The sequence below is a fragment of the Muscardinus avellanarius genome, assembly GCF_963383645.1.
Source record: "Muscardinus avellanarius genome assembly, chromosome: 13".
NCBI classification, from domain to species: domain Eukaryota; kingdom Metazoa; phylum Chordata; class Mammalia; order Rodentia; family Gliridae; genus Muscardinus; species Muscardinus avellanarius.
In genome coordinates this window covers 6,012,563-6,030,580 of record NC_137799.1, presented here as the reverse complement: position 1 = coordinate 6,030,580, position 18,018 = coordinate 6,012,563, and the positions used below count along the sequence as shown (strand labels likewise).

At 56.4% G+C, this 18,018-nt stretch overlaps 1 protein-coding gene across 2 annotated transcripts in view; it reads left to right on the top strand.

The window, feature by feature from the left end:
* Window positions 1–17,800, top strand: part of ABL1 (ABL proto-oncogene 1, non-receptor tyrosine kinase) — a gene marked incomplete at both ends in the record, with an annotated part of 138,008 nt that extends 120,208 nt beyond the window's left edge. For both annotated transcript variants that reach the window (XM_080708624.1, XM_080708625.1), the window contains 7 exons: window positions 6,154–6,238; window positions 6,834–7,011; window positions 8,580–8,764; window positions 12,532–12,684; window positions 13,373–13,462; window positions 13,788–13,934; window positions 16,089–17,800. In XM_080708624.1, the coding sequence (XP_080564750.1) occupies window positions 6,154–6,238; window positions 6,834–7,011; window positions 8,580–8,764; window positions 12,532–12,684; window positions 13,373–13,462; window positions 13,788–13,934; window positions 16,089–17,800 (2,550 nt within the window). The remainder of the gene's footprint in view (window positions 1–6,153; window positions 6,239–6,833; window positions 7,012–8,579; window positions 8,765–12,531; window positions 12,685–13,372; window positions 13,463–13,787; window positions 13,935–16,088) is intronic.
* Window positions 17,801–18,018: the final 218 nt, after the last annotated feature.

Here is an 18,018-nt window from a genome sequence, read left to right as displayed (position 1 = left end):
AGGCTGAACTTGAATCTGTGATCTTCCTGTCTCAGCCTCCCAAGCCCTGGGATTACGGGCATGTGCCACCATGCACACACATAGGACTTTTTAATGTGATAAATATTTATGGGGTTGCTCGCGTCTGTCTCTCAGACCCTGGGTTGGCCCTGGGATTGGAAAATGCAGCAGAGTTCTTCACCTCAGGCTCCAGTCCAGGTCACGGAGAAGGCACTTCAGGAGGAGTGCTTGCAGCGTGGCCCAGGGCCCTGCTGGGAGCTGGGTTTCACCCTGGAGGCCTGAGGGCCTGGGTGCCCAGATGAGCATGATTCCACCTGCCTCGCAGATGTCAGGCCCCTCTGGTGTTGAGATACAGATCTTTATACCTACACAACGAGTCTTGTAGCCAACTACTATCTACACGTGTGAAGCTCTGAATCCTCCCATCAAAGAACAGCAGGAACACAACAGCCATTGTCTCCCCCAGACTGCAATAGTGAAGGCTTCTTTGAAAACTTAGGGGAGAGGGAGAGTTTGCACAGCTTGAAGTCTGGAGAAACCTACCTTGGTAAATAGTGTCGGGGCATTGTTTTCTGGATACTGGAAGGGATTCCTGAGTAGCAAAGCCGCCTGGGCTCCTGTTGCTGGCGGGAGCCACTCCCTCCAGTGGACTAGAGATGCAGCTGGCGCCCTCTACTGCCCCCTAGTGGCACTGCTGACTTGCGGCCCCGCTGGTGCTCAGAAGGGCAGGCTCCAGCTGCAGGAGGCCTGGGAGTCGTCCCCAGCAGGGCCTCCTCGGGGCAGGCCGGGTCCCTGTGTGTGGGCCTCACGTAGCAGCTTACGTCCCTTTTCAGAAACGATGACTCGGCCACCCCTGGGTACTAACACCACCCCTTATTTTTATTCAGTGCCCCCTGGTTGCACTGAGGCTGCTGCTGACCCCTGGGCCCATCTGACGCCCACCCTCCTCCCCTGGGGTGTGCTGACTCCGGGGGCTGTTAACTCGGCGTGGTGGGTGCCACTGCTGCGTAAGCTAGCCAGCCTCCAGCTGGCCCTATGTGAAGACACCTCTGCAGGCTGGTGCTGGCTCATCAAGGAAGATTAGGGTTTCGGAATATTCACCTCTGCTCTGTAAGTTGGGAGTGTTGGGTTTAAGTTCCAGTGATGGCGACACCCTTGCGCTCCTCTGTGTGGCCGGCCGAGTTCTCAGTGTGTAGTACTTAGACATCTCATCCCTACATCCTTAAGAGAAGAGCGCCAAAATGCTAATAATCCCCATTTTAAGGCTGAGGAGACGGAAGCCAACGCCTCTTTTTTTTTTAGGGGTAACTCAAGCTTTTATTGCTCAGACACCATGAAAAGCATATATACAAACCTCAGCCGTGGCTCCAGGAGTCGCCTCCTGTGCGGCCCAGAGCCCAGACCCAGCTCTCTTCCGGTCTGGAGCGGCTCTCGCAGCCGGCTCCTGCTTCCCCCTCAGCAGCCACCTCCAGCACCTCTGCCTCCCAGGTGCTCTGTCTGTGTTGCTGTGCCCTCCTTAGCCAGCAGAGGGCACAGCCCTGCTGCACCCGCACTGAACTGAGGCCCACCCAGAGGAGGGCGCGCGGCTGACCCCTAGGGGCCGGACGCTGGAAGCACAGCGCAGGGGCCCTTGCTGTTGAAGGAACTCCACAACTAGGCCTTGCTATAGCTTTGTGGTCCCTTCCTGCGATAGAGCAGGATGTGCCTAAGAGAATCAGCTGTTGACTACAGGAAACCCCGTGTTATGTGTGTGGCCCTGGGATTGGACCCAGGGGTGTTCTGCGTTTGAGTTACACTCCCTGTCTTGTTATTATTTTTTTTTACTTTATTTTGAAGTGATCTAAGTTGGGGAGGGCCTCCATAAGTAGCTAAGGCTGGCTGTGAACCTGCAATCCTCCTGTCTCAGCCTCCCAAGTACTGGGATTATAAGCATGTGCCACTGTGCCCAGCTCCAAGCCTGTTTTTATTTTTATTTATTTTTATTTTTTTGTGGTACTGGGGGGTGGAACCCAGGGGCTTTCTACCCCCAGGCTATACTCCCAGTCCTATTTTATAATTTATTTGGAGACAGGGCCTCACTGAGTAGTGGAGGCTGGCTTCAGACCTATGCAGTCTTCCCGTCTCGGCCTCCCAAGCGCGGGGATGACAAGTGTGCGCCGCCAGGCCGGCTCAAGCTCCAGTCTTTAAGTGAGCTGTGTTCTAAAAGCTGGTTTGCAAGTCAGTCTGTTTTCTACGATGCAGTTCCATAAGTAAAAGGATTTGGGAAAGACTACTATGGCGTCATGAGCCGACTGGCAGTCGTCGTGAGGCAGCGGCGACACGTCTGGCACAGGCAGCTCATCTGCGCCGGCGCCCTCCTGCCCACGACTCGGGGCTTCTCTGCTGCGTGTGTATTTACAGTTTTTCTTGTACTGCTAAGAGGCGCTTTCTGAAGAACTGGCACTGCGGGGCACTCCACTGCGGTGCGAGAGTGTGCCCATTCACTCTCCCAACGCCCTGGATTTGGGTCTTGGCTTATTTTTCTCCCAGGAAATTGGTTTTACTGGAGAATTCCAGACGAAAGCAGAAAAGGAAGGAAGCCCCGCAGCAGGAGCAGCCGCCCCCTGGTTAGAGGAGGGAGCACGCAGCCTGAGCCCACTTTGCCGGGCCCACTCGCCCTTGCCCAGCGGCGTCCCTCCCTCCGGCTCCCTGGCCTCGGAGCTCCGTGCCGTCCTGCTGTTTGGGGACCAGAGTCCCCGGGTTCCACGGCGAGGTGGTTTCTCGTGGGCTGTCCGCTTGAGCTTTGTGTCTGGTTGCGGGACCCCTCCCACTCGCACTCTGAAGCCCTGCCCACCCTAGCCCATCGCTCCTGCTGCCTGTGACGGCTGAGGGTGGCACTTCACGCGCGTGCAGCCTCACGTACCAAGCATTTGGTCAGACCAGAAGCAGGCGTGTGAACCACGCCGTCATGAGAAGGGGCCGGCCAGGGCCAGCGTCCTGGCTGAGCGGGAGCGTGTGAAGCACGCCGTCATGAGAAGGGGCCGGCCAGGGCCAGCGTCCTGGCTGAGCGGGAGCGTGTGAACCACGCCGTCATGAGAAGGGGCCGGCCAGGGCCAGCGTCCTGGCTGAGCGGGAGCCTGAGAGCCGAGCCAGTTTCAGAAACGTTGCCCTTTCCTGTGCTGTAGAATACGGGCGCTTGCGGGCGAGGCACGGGAAAGCAGAAGGAAGCCGTGAGCTGGGCTTCGCCGTCCCGGGTCCGGGAGGGTCCGTGTGCGGGAGGACAAGGCCGCTCTCACACAGACAGTGCCGGTCAGTCTTCTTAGGATTAGCGGTCAACTCTCTCGGTGACTTTAGAAGTGAGCTCACCCCCGGTTGAGTGCTGACCACGTTCTAGGCCCCAAGCACTCTGTACATGAGATAGATGGACATCTGCCTTCATTTTGTAGGTAAGAAAATAAGTTCAGAGAGGGTAAGTTGCAGGGTCACAGAGCGGCAGGGCCGGGGTGGTCTACCTGCCAAGCTATCCTGCACTGTCTGCGGTACCACCCCAGATGCCCAGCTGCACCTCGCCACGCCGCCAGCTGCCGGAGCCAGCCGGCAAGAGTTGGGGTTCTGAAGTGAGGCGTGAGGATGAAGAGTGTTTAACCCTAACGTGGGGCAGCCGCCAGCCTACTATCTCTACCGGTCGACCCCTGTTCATGGGTCAGTATTTCCTACGGGTCAACGACTACACCTGGGTCAGTATTCTCTATCGCGCAGACACTCCTGGCCAACGCAGCTTCTGGGTCAATCTCATCTCTATTGCGCCGACGCCGACTTTGTTTTTCTAGAGGTGTTTATACACAGTTACAGGTCAATCAGCATTCTTGTGCTACCACCACCAGAATACAATACAGACCAATACAAAACACACATTACAGATAGGCCTGTCAGTACCCTCGTGCCATCACCACCTGACCCTCTCTCAGACCTCTTTCCCTAACCCCAAACCTCGTTGACTCGGGCGAAGGACAGTCAGCTGAGTCAGCTGATTGTCAGGGGAAGGCCTTAATGGCTCCCAACAGCCAGCCCTTGCCAAGAGGGCAGTTGAGCCTTCCCCTCCATAGTCGGGGGGCCTGGGGGATGAGGCTCCACTCCAGCTCGTCAAAGCTAGATTTGTTTTACTCTGTGGGAAAATTCTCTTCAAAAGGATGATGGGAAATTTTTAAAGAAAAAGAAGGAAGCATCACGGGGCAGTGTTGGGATATTTACAGTTAACGCAGCTACAAAGCTGGGTTGGTTTGAGAGATAAATTGAACTAGGTCTGATTCCAGCAGAGGGAGACAAAATCACACTGATTTTTCTGAAAGGAAAAAACCCAGAATTCTTTTTGTGCATGGAGAGAGAGAGAGAGGGAGAATGAGAGTATGTGTGTGTAAGATAGACAGACAGGAGGAAGGGTGCCTTGGGAAGCGTTGGGTGCTCTGCGTGTTCGTGCCTCTCAACGTCTTTATACCTGGGTCTTATGGAAAAAGGTCAGCGGCTGTAAAAGCAAATGATACTTCTGAAATGATCTGTGCATGGTGCACTCTGTGGTGCTTTTAAAAAGAAACACTCCGTGTCTAGAAAGCGCTGTTGCTTTTCGAGTTGGCTGCGGAGGGCTCTGGCAGCCCCGTCCTGGTGTGAGCCCGTCCCCGGGTTCTCAGCTTTGGCACGAGTGTCACCTGGTGAGAGCACCCACCACAGAGCCGCAGGGTCTGCGGGGCGGGGAGGGAGCCGGGGCCCACAGGCAGGATTGCGTAGCCAGCCGGCGGCGTCAGGGATGAGTTCTCCCCAGACGGCTTGACACGGTGACTACCAGTGATGTTTATTGACATGAAGAGCAGCTCGCCATTTTTGAACAGCAGTAGATTGTTTCTGCGTTTCATCTCCCAGAGCCCAGAGCTAAGTGATAATGGGCCGACACACATCCTCGTTGGCCATGCTCCGCTTGTAAACACGGCTGACCGGAGCAGGACGGCTCCGAGGAAAGGCTGCCTCGTCCTCTGGGAGCCTGCGCCCGGCCAGGCGTCCAGGAAGGGCCCTCGGCTCCCGCTTCCTGAAGAGGCAGGAGCAGCGCAGCTTCTGTGTTTGCTGTGACGCTGGGTGAAGCTCTCCCCTAAGGGAAGCTAATTCTAAGATGTTCGCTCCATGTGCCGCACAGCCCCGCTCTCCAGACAGGCTCCTGTTCCCTTGGGAAACATGGCAGGGCCCTGCCCCCGCCTCCAGAGGTCCTCTAAGCTGGCCAGCCTGTCATCCACCGCCACCGGCTTCTGGTTGTGGTGGTCAGTTCAGGACTCAGCGGCCTAAGTCACAGAGGCTGACCAGTGCGGGCCATGGCATAGGCTCTGCGGCAGGCCTTTCACCAGGGCTGCAACACTTGAGACCCACACTGGAGTACACGAGGCAGCGGGGAAAGATGTCACATCTGCACCGTATATTTGCCTTCCCCCTTCTCTCTCCCTTGGCACCTAGATACTGTGGGCTCGTACCAGGTGGCCCAGGGGACATAGGAATGTCTTGCTAGGGAGCTGTGGTGAGAGTTCTTTTACCACTGGGGAGCCAGGCGTGGTGGCGCACACTCATAATCCCAGCATTCAGGAGGCTGAGACCAGAGGATCGCGGTTCGCAGACAGCCTCAGCTACCTAGTGAGGCCCTCTGCAACTCAATGAGACCCTGTTTCAAAATAAAGAATAAAAAATGGGGTGTAGCTTCAAGGTCGAGTGCCCTGGGTTCCATCCCCAGACCCGCAAAAAAACCCCACAAAAAACCGGGGTGGTCGACCCAGCAGCGGGTACCGCCTCCCTTGGGCACAGCCTGCCCAAGCAGCGCGGCATCCTGTGTGCCGTGTGGGAAGCCGCCTCCTCTGGCGATGCAGTCTCTGCTGCGTGGTGTCTCTGCCTTGTGGCTGTGGCCGAGGCCGAGCCTCAGGTGTTTCATCAAGTACGTGGTCAGTGGTGAGGTGCTGACTAGCGGTCTTTGGGCCATCGGGTGGGAACCACCTGGCATGGGGCCTGCACGCGGCATGGTGGTACAGGGAGGCTCAGGCCAAGTGGGCGCCACGCTCCAGTTTGTACACAGTTCTGGTTGTGCCTTCCACTTCAGCACTTACTTGCTGAGATAATTTACCACTGTTTTGTTTTGTTCTCCTGTAGGAGGACACCATGGAGGTAGAAGAGTTCCTGAAAGAAGCTGCTGTCATGAAAGAGATCAAACACCCTAATCTGGTGCAGCTCCTGGGTAAGTGTGGAGCTCAGAAGAGAGGGCCACGCCTCGGGCGGCAGGCGCTGCCACAGCCCGAAAGGCTCACTCCTGGGCCCTAGTCTGGTGTCTGCACTCACCGGCACCAGCTGTTGGCCAAAGAGGCGCGTCCTGTGTGCGCATGTGTGTGCATGCGCCTGCGCAGAACGAGAGAAAACCTTTGCACCGTAAAGGGATACCTGAAAGCTGTCAATGCAAACCTCAAACTGCCTTCTGAAGCTTGGGTGTTTCCAAGAGCTTCCTCGCTGACGCCCGGTACGGAGGCACGACCACCAGACAGGACCATTTGTGGATACCTGGCAGTGGCTTGTGTCGCTCGAGGCGGAGCCTGGCCTTGGCTTCTGAATTCAGCGCATCCCGCCTGTGTAAACGCCAGCTCATGGGGCTGCGGGAAGGGAAGGAGCCGGGCTGTCCCTCCCCCAGGATCGGCTCGGGCTGTAAGTGCTTGCAGCCATGTTGAAAGCCGGCCGGGGTAGAGGCGAGTCTGCTTCGGAAGCCATTGTTTGGGGAGCGGGCCCCTCCAGCCTGCTCAGGTGGCGGGGCGCTGTGCTGAGCCTCCGTGTCCTGTTGGCAGGGGTCTGCACCCGGGAGCCCCCGTTCTACATCATCACGGAGTTCATGACCTACGGGAACCTGCTGGACTACCTGCGGGAGTGTAACCGGCAGGAGGTGACCGCGGTGGTGCTGCTGTACATGGCCACTCAGATCTCCTCGGCCATGGAGTACCTGGAGAAGAAAAACTTCATTCACAGGTAGGCGGGCGCCCGGCGAGCCGCGGAGCCGCGCAGGCTGGCGGGAGGCCGTGCAGGCGCCCAGCCGACGGGCCGCGGTGACGCGTGGACAGCTCCTGGCAGCTGCGGCAGCGTCGTGCAGAACTAAATTCAGCCAGGCCCGGACCCTGGACCAGGGAGTGGCTAATCCCAGAGCGAGGGCTTCTCACTGACCCTTTCGGACAAGTGGAACTTTAAGCAGAGCTCACTCAGGCTCCCTGCCTTGTAACAGCCCCACGGTGCCATTGTTCACCCAGGCTGCTCTCAGCGCTGCGGGCGGCGGCTGCGGGCGGCGGCCCGGCCTTCGCATTCATGGCGACAGCAGGGTGCGGGTCCTGGTCTCAGGCCGTTCCTCCCTCGCCTTATTATGATTTCATTGTCACTTCACTTGCCGTCGTCTGGTTCAGAGATGTTTCCACAATTGCCAGGCCCAAATTAAGCCTCGTTCTGTGAAAGCAGGAGTGCTTGGGCGTCCAGGCACGCCGCCGCTACTGGCCTCGCATGCTTGGGTGCTGGAAGCGGCTTCCTAGCAAGCAAGGGCTGCGCAGGACAGAGTGACGGCCCCGCCGCGGCCTTTCTGCAAGCTGTTTTCCATGCCGTGTTGTGACCTTTCCTGCCCAATTAACTCAAGTAGGAAACCTCTACATGAGATTTCAGAGCGAGGGCTAAGAGTAGCGCGCGTGAAATGCTGGCAGCTCCGCGTAAGACGGATTTGCCCTGCTCCACGCGAGCCCATCCGGATGCTCCTGTCACTCAGCAAAGCGAGCCCTCCGAAGCTGCAAATTGAGATTTCCTGACTTCTGGCTTGCCTCGCTCGGCGAGGTCTGTCCCCTCGCCATTCAGGCTAACTTTAAACGCTTTACTGAAATCCTATTAGGCACAGCTCTTCTGTATTTAATTTCTCTCGCATTGCTGGTGAACAGCTATCTCATGCAGCCATCGCCCCGAGCTGCCTCCTCTCGTTCCTCCAGCCCAGTTTGCTTGTGATTTCATGGTTAACAGCCATGAACCAAAGATACGATGCCTGCCTCCCTGGGAGGGCTGGGAGGCCAGTGGGGGCGGGTCATGCAGGAGGCTGTTTTGAGTATGTGTGGGTAAGCGCTGGAGAGAGAGGACGTGGGAAGAGAGCCTGGGTGAAGATGCCACAGGCTTGCTTAGGTTTTGTCCTGTCAGGTCTGGGCAGGAGAAGCCGGGATTCACGCCACACGCATCCTCGTGCTCAGGTCCCATGCCTGGCACAGCGTAGTGATCTCCATAGGCTCAGACACCACGGGAGCGCTTTAGATATCGATTCCTTACCACTCACCCTCATTTGAAGGATGAGGTAACTGAGTCCCGCAGTGATCAGCTCCGCCCCTGCCCACCCGCCTGCCCTGCGGTGGGGCGCTCAGGCTGTGGCTGAGGGGGCAGCGCTGCTCCCTGGCAGGTGTAGAGCTTCCAGGGCACCGGGCTGGGTTTCGCTGGGGTCGGTGCTCCACCCTTCCGCAACCGTGGCGGGCTGGGAAGCCGGGAGGCGGGCTGCACGCTCACGGCGGAACTTCCTTTCTCAGAGATCTTGCCGCCCGCAACTGCCTGGTAGGGGAGAACCACTTGGTGAAGGTGGCTGACTTTGGCCTCAGCAGGCTGATGACGGGGGACACCTACACTGCGCACGCGGGAGCCAAGTTCCCCATCAAGTGGACGGCCCCCGAGAGCCTGGCCTACAACAAGTTCTCCATCAAGTCCGACGTGTGGGGTAAGCCGCGCTCGCCGTTTCGTGCTCTTCCTTCCTTTCTTTTTTTGTGTGTGATACTGAGAATTGAGCCAGAGGCATTCTGCCTCCACGCCACGTCCCCAGATGGGTTTATCTCTAATTTAGAAACAGAGTCTCACTAGGTTGCTGAGAGCCTGTGATCCTCCTGTCTCAGCCTCCCAAGTGCTAAGATTACAAGTGTGCACCCCTACACCCAGCTTTCTTTATTTCTTTTTCTTCATCACGTAATTCTTTCTTACTTCTTTTTTCCTCATTTAAATTTTTTTTTCTCCAGTTTTCTTTCCAAAAAGAAGTAAAAGTGAACTTTTTTTTTGTAAGTAATCCAGAGGCCTGACGTGGTGGCCATGCTTGTAATCCCAGTACTTGGGAGGCTGAGACAGGAGGATGGCAGGTTTGCCACCAACCTCAGCTCCTTAGTGAGGCCTCCGCAACTTAGTGAGACCTTGTTTCAAAATAAAGAATAAAAAATAGGGCTGGGGTATACCTTGGAGGTAGAATGCTCCTGAGTTCAAATGTCAATACCGCAACAACAACAACAACAAATCCAGAGTAACCTACTTTAACGTACCATCCTTACGTCTTCTTCATTTTAAGTTTGCTGCTTAGATTTGCTGGGGCTGCGGTGTGATCCTGTAGGCACCCAGAATGGTCCTCTGGACAGGGAGCTTGGTTTAGTTTGCTTTGAGCATTAAGAAGAGTACTTCTCTCTGAAGTGTCCTATGACAGTTGTTTATTTTTATTCATTTATTTGGTACTGGGGATGGAGCCCAGGGGCATTCTACCTCCAAGCTATAGGCCTTTTTATTTTTTTATTTTAAAACAGAGTCTCGGTAAGTTGCTGAAACTGGGCACAAACCTGTGGCCCTACTACTATCTCAGCCTCCTAAGTACTGTGCGCCACCACACCCAGCTCTTCTTTTTTTTTTTTTTTTTTTTTGATTTTTAAATTTTTTGACGGAACTGGGGATTGAACCCAGGGTTATTTTACCTCTGAGCTACTCCCCCTAGCCCTATTTTTATTTTTAAATAGGGTCTCACTAAGTTGCAGAGGGCCTCACTAAGTAGTTGAGGTTGGCCACGAATTTAGGATTCTTCTGTCTCAGCCTCCCAAGTACAAGAATTACAAGCGTGGCCACCATGCCCGGCTTATTTTTATTTTCTAAAGAACTTGAATTATGACATTCTAAAGATATATCAAAGAAGACAGCCACGTACCGAACCCCACCTGCCCATCACCCGGCTTTAATCGTCACCTGGTGGCGCTTCTGTGCCCTCTGCACCTGCCCGCTCCCTTGACCCGTACATATGTGAAGCACATTCCAGAAAACATATTATTTTACACATAAATATTTCAGGATGAGTCTCTTACGGATGACTTTTATTAGCATAACTACAATGCCACTTCCAAACTCGGCAGTAATTCCTGAATATTGTCAAATATCCAGTGTTCAAATTCTCAGTTGAATCATAAAAATCATAACTTTTTTTACGGTCTGAACTGAGATCCAAACGCGGTCCACACACTGCGTGACGAGATCTGTCCCTTAAGTCTCTTCACCTGTAGGCCCCTCTCCAGCTCGCTAGCTCCCTTGTTCTCTGTCTATTGAAGAAACGCTGTTACTGTGCTTTAGAGTCCCCGAGCGCGGGCTTTGCTCACTGCGTCCCGCTGTGCCCCGGGCCTGCCAGGCCGCGGCCTTCCCAGCGTGTGGCGTGGGCCCTGGAGTGCGGGACGCTTGGTGCTTTCTTCCTTTACACGGTGCTCTCCAGTGGACAGGTGCGCGGTGCGTGCGTGCGTGCGTGCGTGCGGCAGTGTCTAGATCCACTGGGTAACTAGGTCTGCCTTCTGACTGTTCTCTGCCATCCCTTGTTTACTTATTAGCAGAATACTTCTACAAAGGAGGAGCCGCCCACCTGTGTGGTTGCTCGGTGGCTAGATCACGTAGAAAGCAGGGTAAACGCTACCTGATTTGCCTTTATTTACCACTTTTCTAAGTAGCAGGTTTGTCTCTTAATGCCCTTTCGTGATAACTAATTAGGTGTTTTTGGTTTTTGTTGGGTATTTTGTTTTTCATTTTGAGTACTGGGAATTAAACTCAAGGGCATCCACCTCTGAGCCACAACCCCAGCCCATTTATTTATTTATTTATTTATTTATTTATTTTCATTTATTGACTTATTTATTTATTTATTGTGGAGCTGGGGGTGGAACCCAGAGGCTTTCTTTCTCTGGGCTATAGTTCCAGACCTATTTTATATTTTATTTGGAAACAGGGTCTCACTAAGTTGCTGAGAGCCTCACTAAGAAACTGAGACTGGCTTTGAACCTGTGCGATCCTCCTGTCTCAGCCTCCCAAGCACTGGGATTACAAGCGTGCGCCACCACGCCCGGCTTATTTTCATTTATTTTGAAGCAGGGTCTCGTCAAGTTGCTGAGGCTGGCCTCAAACCTGCGGCGATCCTCCTGTCCAGTGTCCCGAGCACTGGGATTGTAGGCACGGCCGCCACATCTGGCCAACTGGGCTTTCATTGTTTGCCTCTGTGACCCCGTGAATCTTGGATTTGTATGCTTCGATGTGTCTCGGTCCGTGGTTATTCCTCGGGTTGGAGTTCAGCCTGGCTTCCCTCTGGCCAGTGGGAACGCAGCTGCTAGTCCTTTGGCAGGGCCTCTGTAGTTTTCCATAATGCCTGTGCTGTTGGGATAACAGGATAGTCAAGGTTCATCCCCTGGCCCAGACCTGAACCACCGATCTCTCCAAGGTGTCCTGGTGCATTTGCGAGAAATGCTATTTCAGGGCCATCATCTGGGATTTCAGAACGTTCAGCAGGTGTGTGTTTGTTTATGTGTGTGTGTGACTGCGACTGGAGGTTGGACTCTCCCTCTGAGCTATACATACGTGAGATGTTAGGTCATCGCAGATACTGGGATCACAAAATGTGTGCCACCACACCTGGCTCCCCTAACCCGATTTTATATTTTATTTTGAAACAAGGTCTCGCTAAATTGCTGAGGCTACAATCCTCCTGCCCCGGCCTTCCAATTACTGGGATGACAGGAATGTGCCACCATGGCCAGCTTTCAGATGATTTTTATGGGCTGTGGTGACATTTGCTCGTCATCCCAGTTCCTGGGAGGTCGAGACAGGAGGATCGTAGGTTTGCAGTCAGCCTCAGCCACTTAGTGAGACCCTCCACATCTTAGTGAGACCCTGTTTCAAAATAAAAAATAAAATAGGGCTGGGATGTAGCTCTGAGGTAGAATGCCCCTGTGTTCATTCCCCAGTATTAAATAAAGAAATATTTTAATGAAATTTTTAGAGTCAGAAGCCCAGAGCCTTGGAGATAATTGTGTACACCCAGAAACTACTGGTGGCTTGCTGCACATAGCCGTTTGGTCACAGAGCTCCGAGTGGAGTGGGGCATCAGACTTCATCCTGGCACCTCCGCCACAGATCCCAGCAGCGTGGCCGTTGGTCTGTGGTGGGAATCGACTGCACGCTCGCTCTGTCCCACTGTGACTGAGAACCTGCTACCATCTCGGTGCCAGAGCTGCTGTTGAGGGCGCCACTTCCCAGGGCTGCTCTTGAGGGCACCACTTCCCAGGGCTGCTGTTGAGGGCGCCATTTCCCAGGGCTGCAGTTGAGGGCGCCACTTCTCAGGGCTGCTGCACAAGTATCCGTCGCCAGTTTTCGGTGCAGCGTAGTTAAACCTTACAAGCCTTGATCAGCCCCTCTCTTTCTCTTTTCTTTCAGCATTTGGAGTACTGCTTTGGGAAATCGCTACCTATGGCATGTCACCTTACCCGGGAATTGACCTGTCCCAGGTGTATGAGCTGCTGGAGAAGGACTATCGCATGGAGCGCCCGGAAGGCTGCCCGGAGAAGGTCTACGAGCTCATGCGAGCATGTGAGCCTCCCCGTCCTGGGTCGGGTGCCACGGTCAGGTGCCAGCTGCTCTCTGTGCCCATCCGCAGAAGCAGCAGCTGGGACGGTTGGAAACCTATTTCTCAGCTTCTTTCAGTGCTCGATTTGCAGATGACATGTGGACATAGAGTGGCGTGTGTCACTGTATGCTATGCTTTTTCAGCTTTGATGAAGTTTACCAAATCGTCTGCCGTAAAAGCTAGTGGCAATTTATAGTCCAATTAGAAGTGTCTGGGGGAACTTGACACCCTCACCAACACTGGGGTCGCTGATCCCCTTAACCCTCACTTTAGTCCCGGTTTCGAAGTGTTCCTTTACTGATGAGGATTTCGGACTCTGATGACCAGGAGGTCGGCATGAGAGGGAAACACGCTTCTTGACTTGTCAATCCCCCACACCTGCCAGAGTGAGGCTGGAAGAATATGTCTGAATGCTGTTTTTGCTGTCGGTGTCTCGCTGGGATTTCGCAGTCCATATTTCTGCCAGTTTATAATGTCTTTTCAAATCCTTAATGTCTGGTAGGACACAATGGCACTCGTCCTTCTAACTTGTGACAACATAAGATGTTAGCAGGCTTAGAATGCGTCTTTCCAGACTGTTCCTTGGGATTGCGAGCCCTCGCTTGTTCGTAAGGCCTCGTGGATGGTCTGACCTGGGTCTCCTCTCTCCAGGTTGGCAGTGGAATCCCTCTGACCGGCCCTCCTTTGCGGAAATCCACCAAGCTTTTGAAACGATGTTCCAGGAATCCAGTATCTCAGATGGTAAAGTACCAGGGTACCCAGTGGACTGAAAGGTTGGATTGGGGCGGCCATGTACAGTTCTAGCCCGGAGCCTTCAGTTCGTCCTTGGCAGAGGGCCACAGGCCAGCACGTGGTCTGAGCCCAGAGCAGGGCACAGGTGTCGGCACTGGGCTGTCTTTTGCAGCGCTGTGGAGTTCATCTGAGCAGTGCTGAGTGCCATTGCTTTAGCATTTCTGTCCCTTTTCTGTAAGTGCGTGGATGCCCAGTTATCTTAAAAAGAAACAGAACCCATTCTAAGCTGACACCGCCCCATGACCGCTGGGTTTGTTGTGTGTGTGATTCTTAGAAGTGGAAAAGGAGCTGGGGAAGCGAGGTGCGCGAGGAGCTGCCAGTGCCCTGCTGCAGGCCCCAGAGCTGCCCACCAAGACCAGGACCTCCAGGAGAGCTGCCGACGTGGCCGAGACGCCCCACGCCAAGGGCCAGGGGGAGAGCGGTAGGTCCGGCCCCGCCCCGCCGCTCCCCACACAGAAGGCCAGCCGGTCCTTGGCTGGTGTCCAGCTTTGTAAGAAGGAAGGCTGTCTTCTCCCATAGCACTGCCCCTGTCCTGGAAATCATCGCGTAGCCGTGACTTCCCCAGTAGCTTAGCCAGGCAGAGGCGGTCAGAGGACACAGAGTAGCAAGCCACCTCTCCGTCTTCTGCTCACGGCGCCTGTGGGTACATTTCAGGGCAGACATGGCGATAGGAAGCACCGAGCCAGGCAAAGGCAGCGGGTTGCAGAGGCGCTGATCGAGGGAGCTCAGCAGTGAGTGGGATCCAGAGACGCCCGTAGAGCAGAGCTAGTGTCCGCCCGGGGGTCTCTCTAAAGCTCTTCCCTCGGCCAGCATCTGAGGGCCACGAGGTTGGCCGAGGAGAGGCCTGGGGACGTCACCAAGATGAAAACATTAGCAGGCCTTTCTCTCCTGCTTCCTGCAGGCCAGGCTCTGCTCTCGGGCAGCAGCTGCCTTCCAAACCAGCAGTCTGTCTTCTACTGTAGACGAGCGCAAGGAGCTTAGGGTGGGCTGGGCACCCCGCTTGAGCTGCTGGCGGACGCGGCGGTGTGCCCCGTGCTGACAGGCTGCAGCTTGGTACGTGGGGAGGGGAAGAGACTCGGGAGGGCACGTCCACTCAGCGGAATCCACGGGCCTTGGTGTCACCACCTGCTCGTATTAGGAAACAGAAGCAGAATGCTCAACCTGGAGACACTATGTAAGTGTATGTACACATACTGTAGGAGTAGTGCACATGTCATCATGTATACCCAAAAGACACATTTAAAAGGGTCACATTGGAAGTCCAAGCCACAGTCCTCTCTTCCCGGCCCGCTGGGTCGCCTTGCTCACCACCCTGGAGATGGGGCCTGTGGACTGTGCAGAGGCCTCGGCCCTTCGCCCCTCTGTAGGTTGTCATGGTTTCAGATCATTGAGTGTAGAGATGAGGGGAGGCCGCTATGGTAGTGTTGTGCTTATTAAAAACCCAGTGATAAGCACTCATGTTCGTTTATGCCCGTCAGTATTCATCTGAGGGGCGTTTTGATACGTAATCTCACGGTGAGCCAGGAGTGTCAGTTTGCTGCTCTGCGCCGAAGTAGAGCTGTGTGTAATTCATTAGAATTGCGCTCTCCGCTTTCTTTTGACGGATTAAAGTGTAAGGAGGTCCGTGGCCTTCCCAGGTTCAGGCGTCCACCTGGTCTGGACAGTGTGCCCTTAACATCGCTCTGAGGCGCGGGGTGCTGACAGATGGCCGCCGCCCCGCAGCGGTCTCGGGTTCTGTGGCTCACAGGTCGAGCAGAGCAGCACCAGAAAGGTCCCGTGCCTGGGGCTCTAACTCGGTGGGAGGGCACTTGCCTGGGATATGAAAGAGTCTGGGTTTGATCCCAGTGTCACAAGAGAAGAAAAGGACAGACTTCACATGAGCTACTGTTCCTCCACGAAGAGTGCCGCTCTAATGTGTGCAAAGGCCATCCCTTCTCACTTCCCATGCGTGGGCTTGTGGTGCAGCCCCTCCTCATCCCTCTGCCTCTGGCCGGTCTGAGCGCCACAGCTCTGACCCTTTGACCACAGAGTGGCTTTAAAGTAAGCCCATGTTGGGTGAGAGGCCAGGGCCTCCTCCTGGGCAGGCTCCTTCCTGTCTTCAGTGAGACAGTCTTGAGTCTTATCTGGTAATGATAACAGCAACAGAGGTAGTGTTGGTGGTGGGTGTTTTTGGTGTATATGTGGTACTGGTGATTAAACCCAGGGGCATTCTGAGCTACACCCTCAGCCCTATTTTGAAATAGGGTCTAATTTGATGAGAGCCTCCCTGGTTGAAGCTGGTCTCAGACCTGCAGCCCTCCTGTCTCCGCCTTCCAAGCACTGGGGTTACAGGAGTACGGGCATGCGCACCACGCCCAGCTCGCTGAGGCGGAGGTGCTGGACGAGGGCTCTGTTCATTAACTCACTTAGGCTCTCCCAGCAGCACTGCGGGTTTTATTGTCCTCACTTGATAAGTAAGGACGTGCCGAGGAGGAGCAGAGAGAATTGGCGTGGCTCCTTGGCAGCTTGGGTGGGCGCCCAGCTCAGGCCCACCGCTCCAGCCTGGGTCTCGAGCCACCCCTCCCCTGTGTTTCAGACCCCTTGGACCATGAGCCCACTGTGTCTCCACTGCTCCCTCGGAAAGAGCGAGGTCCCCCGGATGGAGGCCTAAACGAAGATGAGCGCCTTCTCCCCAAAGACAAAAAGACCAACCTTTTCAGCGCCTTGATCAAGAAAAAGAAGAAAATGGCCCCAACCCCTCCCAAGCGTAGCAGTTCCTTCAGGGAGATGGACGGCCAGCCAGAGCGCAGGGCGGCCGGCGAGGAGGACGGCCGGGAGATCAGCAACGGGCCGCCAGCTGCCACCCCCACAGACACAGCTGAGCCTGCCAAGTCCCCAAAGCCCAGCAATGGAGCTGGTGTCCCCAATGGCGCCTTCCGGGAGCCGGGGAGCTCCGGCTTCCGTTCTCCTCACCTGTGGAAAAAGTCCAGCACGCTCACCAGCAGCCGGTTAGCAGCGGGCGAGGAGGAGGGCGGGGCCAGCAAGCGCTTCCTGCGCTCCTGCTCCGCCTCCTGCGTGCCCCATGGGGCCAGGGACACCGAATGGCGCTCCGTCACGCTGCCTCGGGACCTGCCGTCCACCGGGAGGCAGTTCGACTCATCCACGTTTGGAGGGCACAAGAGCGAGAAGCCAGCCTTGCCCCGGAAGCGGGCCAGCGAGAACCGGGCCGAGCAGGCAGTGCGGGGTACCGTGACGCCCCCGCCCCGGCTGCTGAAGAAGGGTGAGGACGCCACTGCTGCCGATGAGGTCTTCCGAGACCCCACCGGGCCCAGCCCTGGCTCCAGCCCCCCAAGCCTGACACCCAAGTTCCTCCGCCGGCAGGTCCTGATGGCTCCTCCCTCCAGCCTTCCCCACAAGGAAGAGGCCGGGAAGGGCAGTGCCTTAGGGCCCACTGCAGCTGAGCCAGCACCCCCCTCCAGCAGGGCCGGAGCTGGCGTGCCCGGGGTTCCTGGCAAGGGCCCTGCCGAGGAGACCCGGGTGAGAAGGCACAAGCATCCCTCCGAGTCACCAGGCAGGGACAAGGGGAGGCTGTCCAGGCTCAAGCCCGCCCCCCCGCCGCCCCCTGCCTCAGCAGGGAAAGCTGGGAAGCCCTTGCAGAGCCCAAGCCAAGAAGCGGCCGGGGAGGCGGGCGCCAGCACAAAGACCAAGGCCAGCAGTATGGTTGTAGATGCTGCGAACAGTGACCCCACCAAGCTCAGCCAGCCGGCAGAGGGCCTCAAGAAGCCACTGCTCCCCTCGGTGCCCAAGCCACAGTCTGCCGCCAAGCCTGTGGGGATCCCCTCCAGCCCGGCCCCTGCCTCCTCCGCGTTGCCGGCAGCATCGTCCACCCTGGCGGGGGACCAGCCGTCCCCCACCGCCTTCGTCCCCCTCATATCCACCCGCGTGTCGCTTAGGAAGACCCGCCAGCTCCCGGAGCGCATCGCCAGCGGCACCATCACCAAGGGCGTGGTCCTGGACAGCACCGAGGCCCTGTGCCTCGCCATCTCCAGGAACTCGGAGCAGATGGCCAGCCACAGCGCCGTGCTGGAGGCCGGCAAGAACCTCTACACGTTCTGCGTGAGCTACGTGGACTCCATCCAGCAGATGAGGAGCAAGTTTGCCTTCCGGGAGGCCATCAACAAGCTGGAGAGCAGCCTGCGGGAGCTGCAGGTCTGCCCGGCCACGGCAGCCAGCGGCCCGGCGGCTGCCCCGGACTTCAGCAGGCTCCTCAGCTCCGTGAAGGAGATCAGCGACATTGTGCGGAGGTAGCAGAGCCGGGCTCACACCGCCGGAGCGGCCTGCAGCCCGTGATGGTGGCTGGCAAAGGACCGCTGAGCCTGCATGCTGACGGAGGGTCTGTGCCAGGAGCCAGCCCCGAGGAGACCAGCCCTCCCAGCTGCGTTGTGCCCGGCACCACCTCTGCGCTCCTGCTGTGCCGGGAGCTCCCCTCCGGGACTGCAGTCGGCACCCCCAGGCTCGCCCCCACC